The 14,947-nt window shown below is 52.1% G+C and overlaps 1 protein-coding gene across 1 annotated transcript in view; it reads right to left on the reverse strand.

Annotated features, from left to right (window-relative positions):
• ATOH8 (atonal bHLH transcription factor 8) overlaps positions 1-12,468 on the reverse strand; it is a 69,274-nt gene extending 56,806 nt beyond the window's left edge. Inside the window, exon 1 of the mRNA XM_062493232.1 lies at positions 12,043-12,468. Within this exon, the coding sequence (XP_062349216.1) occupies positions 12,043-12,468 (426 nt within the window). The remainder of the gene's footprint in view (positions 1-12,042) is intronic.
• Positions 12,469-14,947: the final 2,479 nt, after the last annotated feature.

Raw genomic sequence — 14,947 nt, forward strand, 5'->3', positions numbered from 1 at the left:
ATTACCTAATCACTCAGAGTCATGAATTTCAGCACAACTTGCACAGTCACAATCTCAGGTGGTGGGACCTGACATTCCCTGTTTAAAGCAGAGCTAAGCTCAAAGCCAAATCCTGTTTTATGCACTCATGATGTTGCTCCCTGCAGGTACTGGCCCTTTTTCCCTACCCACCATTCTTTGCTTGTACACTAATCACTAATCCATGCTCCCATCCAAGCTGTTTGGTTTCTTCTTTCCTAGGGAAGGCCTCTGCCATAGTGTTTATGGAAATCCAGACTAATGACTTGGTCATGAACACAAGGATTTTAGTACTGTTGGCCCTATGGGCCATGTCTTGTACAATACATAGAATCCTTTAGGCTGGAAAACACCCCTAAGGACAAGGACTCCAACCATTAACCCAGCATTGCAAGGCCACCACTAAACCATGTCCCCAAACACCACACCTACACATTTTCTGAACACTTCCAGAGATAGGGACTCCACCACCTCCCTGGGCAGTCTGTACCAATGTTTGATTACCCTTTCAGTGAAGATATTTTTCTAATATCCAATCTAAACCTTCCCTGGCACAACTTGAGGCCATTTCCTTTTGTCCTACCACTTGTTACCTGCTAGAAGAGGCCAAATCCCACCTGGCTGCCTCCTCCTGTCACAGAGTTGTGCAGAACCAGGAGGTCTCCCCAAGCCTCCTTTACTCAGGCTGAGCCTCCCAGCTCCCTCAGCTGCTCCTCATCAGACTTGTGCTCCAGACCCTTCCCCAGCTCTGTGCCCTTCTCTGGACATGCTCCAGCACCTCAATGTCCTTCTCGTAGAGAGGGACCCAAAAGTGAACACAGGATTGGAGGTGTGATACAGCTGAGGTGCCTCTCCAGAAACCAGCCATAAAACTACAAATGGTCTTTTTTTTTATACACACCATGTACTACTGATACCCCTGAAAATACAAGGAATCACAGAATAGGTTGGGTTGGGAGGGAACTTCAAAGGTCGCCTAGTCCAAATTCCCCCCTGCAATGCACCGGGACATTGAAGAGAATCTGTTTAAGAGCCCCTTTTTGTCTTACAAAACCTCTCTCTAAATCCCTGCCTTCCCTATTTTTGACAGCATTATGCACCCAAGAAACGCCCTTGCCCTCAGTACCTGGTCCCCAGATGCAATGAGCTGAGTTATTTTGAAAGCAAAAGCTTCAGGCACCAGAAACACCCAAGTCTCTTTCGACGCCAACGCAACAAAAACAGCAGAGACCCCAGATCAAACGGCATCAGGAAAGAACAAAGCAAGATGGAAACTAAAATGGAAAGATTCAGTGAAATGTGGGAGTAATTTCAGAATTAGAGCAAGAAGGAAGTTAAATCGAGTGGAAGGAAAATAGACCATGAAATCCTTGAGACTGATGCACAGACGCTGTCCAGTTACAACACAAGAAGGCAGGCTAATGTCTCTTTTCCTCATCTGTTTTGCTCTTTCTTTTGTGTTTTGGTATTTTTTTTTTTTTAAGGAAACAAAAAGAAACAAAACAAAACCCAAACTGTTTTGTAGGACGTGTTTGCTACAAAAGGCAAGGACGATCTCAGTGCTAACACAGCCGACAAAACCCGCAAAACCCTCAACTGGGATTACACAGCACTTTTCCCACACTACTGCAGCAGAGTCCAAACTGGAGCTGCCCTGTATGCCCATGGGAAGAGGTTCACCTTGAGGTGTTTAGATACTCTGTGATGGGTGCGGGGCACCAACATTAAGAGATAAGAGGTTTTTTTGCCATGGTAACAGTGTTAGAAAAACTATTTCACAGGAACCCTCCCTGTCTTGGCTCAGCTCCTGCCATTTTAATGTTTCCTTTTGAATTAAACATGGGAAATTAAGAGAGGAATGAGCCACTTAGTTCAGACCCAGAGTCAAAACTTCCCCAAGCATGTCTGTGTGGAACTTTGGTATTATCTCTTCTTTAACATAAAGTCAACAGGAAAGAGGGGACAGATTTGTACAAACTGCAAGAAAGGGTGTCAATGATGCACCTGGATGCCAAGAAATCTTCAAAATCCAACTTAAAACAGAGAGAGGGTTTTAGAGCTGAGAAAACCAGTCTGAGGCTGGTGTGGTCCTGCAGGTGTAACCCTCCCAGCTCCCACAGAGTCTCCACACAGATCTCTGGCAGGCAGTAACGTGAGCAGGTATCTGTCATGCTCCTGGCAAGGACTTTTCCTTCTGTCACCTTGCTCCTCATGCTTGAACTGAACAGACTTTAGTGCTTTAATGGGGCTGCTGTGAGCTGAGCAGGTCCATATAGAGCCAGGCTCGAGTTCTTGTGCAGTTAATGAAAGTATTTCCCTTATCTGACCTCACCGGTCTCTGCCGAGCAGCAGCACAGCTCACCATCTTGCCTGCAATATTTGCAATGATTAAAAGGAATTAGGAAGGAGCTTCAACTGAAATTTCATACCAATCCTGAGGAATGCAGCTGTCTGCTAGAAAGGCAAGGACACCAGCACCATCCTCAGCTTTGGGACATCACCACCGAGTGAGCTGGGACCAGTAGGACCCAGAGCTCCAGTCAGAGGATGTTTGTTGGTTGTGCCTGCAAAGGGCTCTGCAGAGTCTAATGGGTCTTATCAGAGATCCCCAGGTTGGCAGGAGTTGAAGCGAGACAAGACGAACACTCTTGGGACATATTCCTGTGCAGAAGAGCCCTTCCTTGGCAGGGAAACAGAATGGGATGTGACCTAATAGGTCTTTTCTATCCTTGACGTCTAAGATTCAGAGGCAGCGCCCTTGGAAAACTAGAGATGCTCCCTTTGAAGTCTGTGGGAAGTCTGCTGTGCTCTTGACCTGCAGCCAGCCCTCTTGAGGAAGGCAGGGACCCACTGCAGCTCCCTGGAGCGTCACTGTCATCCACCAGACATGGGCTGGGAGCTGTTTCTGATGTGGCAAAGAAGAGGAGGCTGCAGGATGAGGCTGGGGAACAACTAGAGATGAGTGAAAGGGTACAACTATCACCCTGCCATATGAGGGTACAGGATAGGTTCACTGTGATGGGTCTGAAGGGAACAACCAGGAGCACCCCATGCACTTTGAGAGCATTAAGCCAGTTCACATAATTGAGCTTCTGTCTGTGTAGCTCTGTCCTTATCAATAAGATACTGCTTCCATCAACACCCTCTGGACCTGTACAGATAACATCTATAAAACCAAGTCTGTTTTTACACCGAATGAAAATTCTGGGGTAAAGAAGTGTGTTGAGTGCTGGGGGTCCAGATGTCTCTGTTACTGTGCTCAAAATGTGATTTAGCAACAAAAAAGTGCACAGTTCCCCTCCACATGAAGGTCATACAGGGCAGAATTGGGCCCCCAGGGCACAGCAGGGAAGATGGGACACCTCTAAGGCAGTGTTTGTGATGCAGCACAAGCCAAGCCCCTGACACCTAGCTCCTCAACATGCCGTAGTAAGCTGCTGAATCTACTTGTCTGATAATTCATCTGGTTTATTTTTATGCTGGGAGTTAAAACACATCAGGGCCCCTCTCCTTGCCCCCCTCCCCAGGAAAACATTTGGCTGCCTCTCCCCTGCATCCCAACATGCAGCCCAGTGGCGCTGTCTCATTGTTTGTGCTGCGCTTCCTGCCAAAAGTATTTCCAGAGGTTCATATAAATGTCCAGTACTTAATAGTTCTGGCTTTTGTATGTCCCTTTCTAACCCAGGATGAGTCAGACACTTCCTGGGGCTAAGACACCTTGGGGAACAGTGGCAGGGTGGGGCAGCAGGACTGACAGTGTCCCTTGCTTGTTGGCCTGAGCACAGGGGAAGCCCCTCATTCATGATCTCAAATTAATGCCAGGCTGGCATCTGTAGAGCTACTGTGGATGTGTGGATGCCTCATCCCTGGAAGGATGCCCCATGCCAAGGCCAAGTTGGATGTGACTTGAGTAACCTGGGCTAGTGGAAGGTGTCCCTGCCCATGGCAGTGGGGTTGGAACTAGATGATATTTAAGATCCCTTCTAGCCCAAATCATTCTGTGACTCTATGAGTAAGATTCTTAAGCTGATGGCCTTGCCCAGAAGATCATTGCCTGTTTTCAAGATGTGTTATGTTGTAGAGTGTTTTTGGGAAGGTTTTGGTGCCAGCCTTTTTCCCTTTCCACCCAGTTCTGGGGGTAAAGTGAACACATATAGGTCCTTTTGCTTCTTGCAGGACTCGTGATGATTTGCTTGGTATGTTCAGGTTCACCAGCAAGGTGACTTGGCTTCCCTACCTTACTCTCAACAGCTGCAGGCCCCGAGTCCTTCTAATATTCCAGGTGGGACAATGATAATTTACACAGCTGTATGATGGAAAAGCCTGCAAGTGTTCCTGGGACATCCTTTCACAGTCTTGCCAGAACCCTTCAGACTTGATTCCCAAATACCCACGGCAGAGCAGCAACCAGGATACACCGACGGCTCCCCTGTGCCACTGGTGCTCACTACACCGAGCTGGACCTTTGGGGCAGCACCCTTGGGTTTGAACTCAAGGTCAGCAAGACCAGATCTCACCGTGTGGATACATGGCATGGCTCTGAGAGGGCTGCTTCTGGAAAAGGGCCCCATAAAATCACAGAACAGTTTGAGTTGAAAAGGAGCCTTAAAGGTCATCTAGCCCAACCCCCTGCAGTGTACAGGGACATTTTAACTAGATCAGGTTGCTCAGAGACCTGTCTGGCCTGACCTTGAATGTTTCTAGGGATGGGATATGTATCACCTCTCTGGGCAACCTGTTCCAGGGCTTCACAAGCCTCATTGCAAAAACTTTCTTCCTTATATCTAGTCTAAATTTACCCTCTTTTAGTTTAAAATCATTATGCTTTGTCCATGGACAACAGGGTGTACTAAACAGTTTGTCCTCCTTTTTCTTATAGTCCTCCTTTAAGGGGAAGGGGTGAGGGGGCTGAAAAAATCTCCCAGAACCTTCTCTTCTCCAGGCTGAACAATCCCAGCTTTCTCAGCCATTTGCTTGACCAGCTCGGTGGCCTCCTCTGTGTTTGCTCCAACAGATCCACATCTTTCCTGTTCTGAGGATCCCAGAGCTGGATGCAGTACTGCAGGTGGAGCCTCACCAGAGCAGAGTATAGGGGAAGAATCACCTCCCCTGACCATCTGGGGTGTCACAGTGTCAGATGTTCCACAGAGCTCGATTCCAGTCAACGATGGGCAGCTATTCCATGCCCTGAGTCTGAGAGACTTTTGCTTCTCTGCCACCAGAATGCAGCATCAGAAAAGGGGCAGCCCTGTGCTAGCAGTGCAATCCCAACAATTTGAAAGAAAGCCTCACCCCTGCCTCACCACAGGGAGCAAAGTGTCCAGCCCAGGCCCAAACCCAGCTGAAAAATGCCAACAAGAACAAAAGCAGCACTGCTCAGGCCAAGAGGAGCCCCAGTCCTGACCGAGGTGCCTTTGCCTCTTGGGTGGGTCCACGCTGTCAAACAACCCAGCTCCTGGTTCCCTCCCAGCTCCTGGCTCCCCCATCGCTCACATTACAAAAACATGAGTTCACTCCTTGGAGCGAAAGAATTGGCTTCCTCCAAACAAAACCTAGGTGTGGTGCTGGGTGAGTTCACCCCGGGAATCTCTTCCAAATGGCAGTCTGGTTAATGCTGCCCCAGGCCTGGCTCCAGTCTGTTTTGGACAGTCCTCCCGTACCTCCCACAGATGTGCTGCACCCCCAAAGCCTCCTGCACATCCTCAGGGCACACAACATACCCCCTCAGTATCATGCCTGAAAAATATCACATCACTGGGCTGCAGCAAAACTCTTACTTTATTGCTGGCTCTTTGAACCACTTCCCAAAATAATTAGACAATTATTGGGATTATCACAGGAGAAATCCCTGGGCTACTGGGCACAGAAAATCTCCTCTGAAAGGAGCTACCTTCCAGCACTATAGTGGGGAAACACTTTTTTGGGTGGTAGTTTAATAGTGGCTATCTGTACCTCTGAGGTCCAATGGATCCAAAACCCTTGGTAAATAGGAGAGCAAGCTCCACTGGAGATAATGGCATTACCCCAGCTTGGCCTTGGTGATTCTTCAGTCACCAGCCACTGCTGGACACCACAGGGTTTTCCCCTCCCTTGCTATCGCTGCTGAGCCCCAGGAGCTGTCATGAGCCCGTGGCAGCTGCAGAGGAGCACAACCTCCCACAGCACATACATAGCTCTGCTTGCATCCTTTCATGGCACAGGGAACAGTGCAAACCAGGACCAGGACGGGATGTATCACTTGGGGAATACACATGGCATAGACCATGATGAGAGATGCAGGCTGGGAACAAAGAGTCTGGGGAGCTCTGCTGCAAGGTACTGAAAAGTGTCTCACCTCCCCACTGCGGCCCAGAAAGGAATTTGACAGTGGATTAAGGCATCGAGCAGAGGCTGCATTCAAAGCTTGATGGAGAAAAGCAGACTTTTTTCTCCAATTTCAGTGGGAGCCATAAGAAAACACAGAGGTTAACTCAGGGTGGCTGCAGTAGGCAGAGCAATACCTCCCAACAGGAGCAGGATTTGTAGCAAAGGATAAAATCAGCTAGACAGCAGCCAAGGGAGCAAAAAACCCCTGTTCTTGGTGACACACAGTTATTGTTTTCAGGATTTTTGTCTTTTTGTTTGGTTTCTCCCTTATTTTCTTTCCTCCTGTCTTGTTTCAGACCAGTATTTTGTCATCTTCTTTAGCTGTTAAACCACAGGGCTGCCCCACTCTGTGCTCTAAATATCCATTAGCATCACTTGGAACTGGCAGCAGCCATGAAGATGCCCTGGTTAATGCTGGGCTGTTCAATGACAACTGGCTGTGATGGCACTGCACAGTGCCTGGAAGATGCTCCTGCTCTCCTGAAGTCCAGCTGCATCTCTCCAACAGCCAAACCTTTCTGCCCAGCCTTCACCCTCAGAGAGCTCAATGGATGGTTTGTCTTCAGGAGCTGGGTTTTAAGGCATCTTAAGGTTTCCTGCTGGTGGGATCAACAGAAGGATGAATCACTGGGAATAGGGCAGGGACATGTCAGCAGGTGACTGAGGACAGCTCTCAGCCTCCCCACCACACAGAAAGGACACGTCAGCAACACTGGTGACATGCAGGGTCCTGCCTGCGGAGGTGACAAACCACAGCCACCCTTGGGATTTTACACACAAAGAGGGCAAGCAGGGAGTGACATATCCACAGAACAGCCTCAGCCTCTGCTGGCTTGTGGCTAAGGCACTGCTCAAGCCACAGGTCCTGCCTCCATTTACTGCCTGGTTTGTCCCTTCAAACCCCTGCAGACAGTTTGTCCTCACAGCCACAAAACCTCCTCCTGTAGCCTTGAGGCTTCTGCTCCTGATGTCCCACCATGCTCCCAACGGGAGTGCGCAGGGTCTTTTCTGCACTGATTTAACAAGCCACAGCAGCTTGTGTGTGTGTGGGGAAAACCTCCATTCCAGCAGCCAAAAAGCCCTATAAAACCCTAAAGTATCTCCAGAACCCACATCAGTGCAGAGAGCGAGGCTGTCAGCTGCCGAGGCAGAGAATGTCCTGGCAACGCGGTGGTGAAAAGATTTAGAAAAACACCAATACACTTCAAGGGAAGATAAATGCCTGGGGACACATTTGCTCCCGGCACAGACTCCAGCTCACTGTGGCTCAATGCATCACTTTCTTCAGGAGGAGCTGGACAGCAGTGCTCCAGAGAGAAACCAGATGTGCAAGCCCAGGCAGGCTCCAGATCAGGAAGGCTGCTGTGGTTGTCTCCATCCATCGAGGGAGAGTTTGCTGCCACCTTAGGGTCTGTCAGCACAGCTGAGGAGCTCGATCCAGCTCCCAGGAGTACAACATATGGATTTGCTCGGTTGTCCATGCAGTCTTATGGTGAAGAGCACAATTCCCTTCTGGCCAAGGCCTCCAGCAGAAAATCTGGTGGCTAAAGCCACACTGTAATAAACACTGCAGTGGTTCAGTTTCACAGCTGGGATTTGCTGGAGGATGAGTCTCTTGCTGCCAATAGCAATTTGCAGACAAAAAAAAAAAAAGGAGACAGAATTGTGTTGCATGGAGAACAGTTGCTTTGAAGATAGGCAATGTTGTTGTCACATCTTGTCTCCTCCAGACATTTGCACGATTTCATGAATTTGAACATCCACCAGCAAAAGGACTGGTAGGAGTCTTCACATGGAGGACAAGATGACCTCAGGTCCTAGTGAACTCAGTGCTATGCCTCTTGTCTGCATCAGAGATGTTTGGGTTCACTGGGTCCTTCCCACCCACCATGGCAAGGAGAGGAACATGAGAAGGATGGAAGTGACAACCCACCATGTCACACGTGGAGGGTCCTGCAGCAGCCGGGGCAGTGAAAGAACTCACTGACCAGCACCTGCCAGGGCATTTGAGGGCAGGAGATCAGGGCTCCAGATAGGAGCTGCCCAGGCACAGGGACAGGAGCAGCCCCCAGGAGACACAACAGAAAGGCAGCAGCAGAGGGACAGCTAAGTAGAGCAGAAGTATCTCACCACCTCAAAGTGTTTCAGAGCAGGACAGTGCTCTCCAAGGATAACTACACTGTTTGCCTCAGGAGTCTGTCAGTGGAAGGATCACTTGGACAAATGATACTTGGAGGACTAAGGGGGAGAAATCTCTTCCAGACCTCATAGCTGAAGACCACAAGCACCAAGACCAGGAGGAAGGAGCCGTTTCTCAGGAGCATCTGCTCTTCAGTCCCACTTCAGTGCTATGGCCGTATGGCAAAGGCTCAATACAGAGAGGGAGAGAAATCCATGTTCCTGGTGGCTGTGACACCAATAAGTGAACACAATGGCAATGACACGTCTCTCCCAACAGCAGGCAGCTCCCCAGAGCTGGCAGCTGCCTGCCTACCTCCCACCTCTGAGAAGGCAAGCTGGGGACAGCTCAGTCCTCAGGGACATGGCTGGGTTAGCCTCTCCTTGTGTGAAACAACTGTGTTTGGCTCTTCCTCCACCAAGAATTGGGAGAAAAAAAAAAACCCACACCCCTTCCTGCCATCTGGAGAGTTAGTCGACACAAACCAAAACGTGTGTGCCATATGTACACAGCTGTGGAGCGCAGGGACGCCGCCGTCAGCCCATCTGTCCGGTGTGCTGCGTGCCAGTCGCTTGCCCTCGGGTGGGCTGCTGAGACAGGGAGAGTGTCCTGCAGAGAGGCGTGACTTCCCTTTCCTACTCCTCCTCCTCATGGATGGGCTCCCTACAGCGTGGCTGTGGTGGGTCTCATCCTGCAAGCAATGGGGTTTTATCTCACGTGTGCCAGTGAGGATGGGTATCTCCAGCCTCTCACATCCAAACAGGGTAGGGACAGGGATGACACCTGTGTGGGTGTTGGGTACAGTGGCTGGGCAAGGCTCCTGCTTCCAGCAGCTCCACATCCAGCACCTGACCCCTACCCAAAGGGGCGTGGGGCCAGGGTCGGCTGTGTGCAAGCACGGCACAGTCCCCTGCTCCTTGCCTGACTGTCTGTGGGGACGTATCAGTTTCAGGGCCTCAGAAAAAGCCTCCCAGCTGCTTAAGAGCCTGATATGTGATGACAAGGAGGGGACGGAGGACTAACCAAGGAACGAGAAGAAAAGGGAGGCCTGCAGCAGACAGCACACAGGGATTGCCTCCCACAAGGGGCTGAAGGCCCTTTGTATGCCCTGGCACGTGGGAAGACAGCGCTGACCCAAGGCAAGAGAAAGCCCCCCTACTGCACGTACCTCCACCAGGGCATCTCCATACCCCTGCTTCCCACCCACTGGCCAAGGTGGGACAGAAAGCAACCTACTGCCTCTTGAGCTGATCTGCACCCCAGAAACCCCTCCGCTGTCACCGCTGAGAGCGATGTGAGTGACAAGGCAGCGCCGCGCGTGTGTGCAATGAAGCTGACTGTCACCTGATGTCACGTACGGCACCAGGCACGCCGCTGGCAGCCCAACAAGAAATGAATACAAATGTCATCCAATGATGGTCGGGACAGCCAGCCCACCCCTCAGCAAATTGCTAGGAAAACCTCGTGGCAAACATTTCCCAGAGAATGATTTCTTTCTCTCTGCAAACTGAACACAGCTCTGTCAGTACGTTCCCGTGCTGACCCTAGAGACCGGCTTTCATGGGAAGAGAGGACTGCAACTTGTTCTCCAGGCTCTTTGGGCTCCCAGCTGAGTCCATGGCTGAAGTGATTTATAGAGGTAGGGCCAAGGCCAGGAATCTGAGGCTTTTCAGGAGTTGCCCATTTCCCAAAAGAGTGCGGCTTTAATTTGTTGCCTGCCTGACTTCTGCTTGAGGCTCAGCCTAGAACAAGATTGCCAGTGATTTTGGAAATCACTGCTACTTCCCTTTGCGGTTTTGGTGGTGTAGATGTCTGTCCATGGAGAATTAGACTGACACTTCCAGGCGTGTTACACGCAGTCACGAACAACCCAAATACAGAAGCACCTTAGAGAAACAAAATGTATCAAGTCTGGAGTTTGCATCTACAAGGGGTGGCCTCTCAGCACCGGGGGACAGCACCCAGCACGCATTGGATTACTGGATAACAGAAGCAGTCAGATCCCACCACTGCATAGTGATCAAAAATGCTCCAGTTTAGTTGCTCACCAGCGATTCTCTCCTGACATACAGCCCTAGTCCCAGCCCCTGAAATCTGCTTGCAGAAGTAGATGACAGGAAAGAATTAATTCTTAGGGTGCTACCCAGGACACTCCAGTCATTGAGAAGGGCTGCAGGCAGCATGCTGAAGATAGGAACAAGCACATTTCCTCAAAGCAGGAGAGAGGATGGAGTCCTAAAGCAAGCACACTTGGGGAATGGCTCAGATCAGTAGTGTCCAGAAGATGGTAGGGAAAAGCCTGTGTGTGTGAGCTCTGCAGCAAGCAGAACATGCTGCTCCCACCAGGCTGGAAGGACCATCCTGTGAGAGGTGTTGCTTAGCACCTCTCACAGTCAGACTCATCTGCAGCTTACAGCCCTCTGAGCCCTGTGCATCTCCTCCTTCCCGCACACCTGGAATAGTCCCATCATCATTTAACAGAAAGGCAGAAAAGCCAGCACAGCTGGGCTTGCACAATGTGACAGCACATCTTTGTCTATCACTATGCTGTACGTGGTGCCTACATGCAGAGAGGGCTGAGTACAGGGGCCAGGGCACTGACTTCCCCTTGTGCAGAAGATACAACAGCCTTGTGGCTTCTCTGGATCTCTCCTCACCCTGGGGAGGCGATGCAAGGATTTTGATCAAAACCTTTCATTTACCTTTCAAAAGCGCCACCCTGTCAGTGTGAACACATCTATTATCCTTTACAGAAAACTATGAGGATTTTCAAGTCCTCTCAGCAAGAAAGCCCAGCACCAGACACACTTCAAACACACTCCACAGTAAAAATCATGGGAATCTAACTGGCAGAGGACCACAGATCAGCTTGGCTATCCCTAACACACGGGGCATATAGAAATGTTCACAGAGTGCTGTAAGAACCCCAAGGGATGTAAGGGATCAGGCACCCTGTGCCAAAGTCAAGAGGAGCACAGCGCTGCCCAAATTCCCAGTGAACCCTTCGGGATCTGGACAGCTGGCAGGCACACGTGCTCTTGGTACAGGAGCATCACCCCAGCTCCCAGCTTGACCAAGTGCCTCTCTACACACTCTGTTCTCACCCGGAGGGATTCCTCGGGTTTGTTTTATTTTTCACTCTCTATACCACTCTCCCTTCGGGAGGGGAAAAAAAAAAAAAAAGTCCAAAACTTTCTAACTGCAAGCAAATAAAACCCCCTTATTTATTTATCTTGAGTGTTAGCACAGTTCTAGGGTTGGTACTTCCAGGCATTTTGAACGGACTTCCCCTCCTGTCAGGCGGCCACTCGGCTCCTGCCCTTCACCTCCCCCGGCCCCAGGCGCGGGGGTCCCTGCGCACCCTCCAGCCCCCCGCGGGGTCCCGCCGGGCAGAGCACGGGCCGGGCTGGCGAAGCGCTGCCCGGTGCCCCCCGGGCGGCGGGCGGAGCGGCCGGCCGTGCCCGGGCGGCGGCAGGTACCTGCTTGCGCAGCGCCTCGAAGGCGGCGCTGATGGTGTGGACGCGGGTCCTCTCCCGGGCGTTGGCCAGCAGCCGCCGCGTCTGCTGCAGCGCTTTGATCTCCGGCGAGACGCCGGACGCCTCGCCCGGCCGCGGGCGCGGGGAAGCGGCGGGCGGCGGCGGCGGGGCGGCGGGGAAGGCGCTGGCGGCGGCGGGGCCGAGCGCGGCGCTGCGCGGCTCCCAGGCGGGCGGCGGGGCGGCGGCGGCGGCGGCGGGGGGCGGCGCGGGGGGAGCGCGGAGCGCGGTCCGCCGCCCGCTCAGCACTTTGAGCTCCACGCGGAAACTTTTACAGCCGCCGTGCTTGCGCCGCAGCCGCCGCAGCCCCCCGAGCTCGGCGGGGCAGAGGCGCGGCCAGGGCTCGCCCTCGGCCAGCGGCGCGCTCCGCATGGCGCGGGGCGCTGCGCGGTGAAGATCAGCCGCGGCCGCTCCGCCGCTGCGCCGCTCCCGATTCTGCCGCCGCTGCCGCTGCCCCGCTGCCGCCCATCTGCGCCCGCCCTGCCGCGGCGGGCAGCGGAGCGCCGGCTCCGTCCGTCCGTGCTCCGAGCCGTGCGCCCGGCCCCAGCTCCGCGCAGCTCCCCGCAGCCTGCCTCCCGCCGCCGGCAGCCGGCCGCCGCGCAGATGAGCGGCTTTAAAGAAACAGGAAGGCTGGCCCTTTTTTTTTTTTTTTTTTTTTTTTTTCTTCCCAAAACAGCTGTGCTGCCAATCTCCTTTGTTCATCCCCCCCCACCCCCCCTTCCCTCCCCTCCCACCCCACTCCCACTTTCTTCTTTAATCTCGCTCTTCCATGCGATGGAAGAGAAATCCTGCCCCCCGGAGACTCGCCGCGACCCACCGTGTGCGCTTCCCCCTCAGCGCCCTGCCTTGCTTCCCCAGGGAAATACGTGATTTGCTTTGGGTTCTCAACCCACTTCATCCCGCTTGTCCTCCCTTATCACTGGTTTTCCGCATCAAGACCCTCATCGGCGAGGCATGGGGTGCCTGACTAAATGTGCCCGGAGGCACAGCTGGCACCCCGGAGGAATGGGAAACTGGGGGACCTCCGGCACTTCTCACACCTCCCTCCCGTCCCTCGCGGAATCCTCCAGTTGCTGTTCCGACACTGCCTCGGACCCGCTAGGAAGAATTATTCCTCAGCAGCAGTCTGCGCTGTTTTCCATAGGGATAATGAGAGAGCCCGCATGCGTGCGTAACTGCTGCCAGATCTGGGCTGCCTTCTGCTGGCGCCCCAAAACCCCTCAACTCCCCTCGCCTCAGCCTGGGGGAAATCAGGGCCAGGGGTCTCTACAGAGTGGACAGACAGGATGTGAGGGAGGGAGGTGCAGCTCACAGTCAGAGCTGTGGCACAGCTGGGAATAAACTGCATTTTTCAGGGCAGTAGGAAAATTTTGGGGTGGAAGGGACTTCATAAGATTCTTTGTAAGTTTATAAAGTATCTCTGTTATTTAGGCACCTGGCTTTTCAAGACATCTAAAACCCTTTAGGAGTTGAGTTCTACTGAGAATCAGTGGTATGCAAAGCTGTGAGATGCTTGAATTCATAGCAGTGAAAGGGATTTTGATTCCTTACCCTCCTCCACCTCCACCTTCTCATCCTCCTCCCACAGTATGTCAACCTAGCAGCCATCAGCACTATGTGGGGTGAGGAGAAGGAGCTTCTATTGACCTTGTGTAGGTCCATGATGCAAGACATGCTCTGCCTGATGACTCATTTCCTCTTGCTGCTGTGGTCAGGCTGCCCCACAGCAGACACTGCAAGGTTTTCTCCACGTGGAGAAAGCAGAGGTTGTGGAGAAAGTCCTGGAGAAGATGTGCTGAGTCCCGGTTCAGCACCGTATCTGTGACAGCGGTGCTGCCTCCTCCATTACATCCCATGCCCCAAGTATCACTGCAGTTTGATTTTCTTTGCAGAAGGACTTTAGGTGAGTCAGTTGAACTCAGAAGTTCCTGACTTTCCAGTGTGGGTACCATCATTCCACTGCCTTGTCGTGGTGCTGGCAAACCGCCCTGATATCCTCAGCTAGAGCTTGTGAATTACTGCTGCTAATGCTAGGGCATGCCTTAATGACTTTCTCCATATTTCATCTTAGTTTCTCTAACTCTAAAAGTTGAAAGGCAGCAGAGGGATTTTCGCTTGACAATGTTTCTCCCAAGCATCCCAGTGAGTGGCAGTAGCACCAATTCCTCCAGCAGGGTCTATCTTCAGTGGGATCCTCTGTTAAACATTTGGTGGCGCTTCTCATGAGAGGAGGACCTTGGCCCAAAATTGCAGTCTCAGCCATTAAATTCTGCCTCTTTAAAATCCCTTTCCTCTTCCAGCTTGAATCCGTGAACCAAATCCATTTGGGCAGTAAATAGATGAAGGCCATCAAAACCAAAGGCATTTGCAGTCATTTACACCATTTTTTTTCTCATTTTGCCCCTAAGCCATGTTTATCTTCTCACTGCTGGTTATGTAGCTGCTCCCTTGGCGGTCACTGCATTACGGAGTGCTTCCAAGAAGAAACCTAAACCTGAGTGTCCCTAGTCACATAACCGCCTGTCAGACCTTCCCCTTCTCTCCTTTTAGTATCCTTGTGGTCATGGGTATCACAGGATGGCCAGGGTGGCACAGCTCAGGGCTGAGTCACGATGGGCCTCGTCCCTCAGCGTGACGCACGGAGCGGAGCACACAGCCCGTCCCTGTCTGTGCCCTGTTCACAGAGGGTACAGCAGTGACAACTGCCAGCCACAGAGCGCACGTTCTGTGGGCGCACAAACCTGCTCCCACTGTGCTCACCTTCCTTTGCTTCCATAGTTAAAGCAGGGCAATCTGGGTGGAGACTCTCGGTCACCATCCAGTTGGGTTGCTTCTGTTTGCCTTGACAGAG

The sequence above is a fragment of the Cinclus cinclus genome, chromosome 5, assembly GCF_963662255.1.
Source record: "Cinclus cinclus chromosome 5, bCinCin1.1, whole genome shotgun sequence".
NCBI classification, from domain to species: domain Eukaryota; kingdom Metazoa; phylum Chordata; class Aves; order Passeriformes; family Cinclidae; genus Cinclus; species Cinclus cinclus.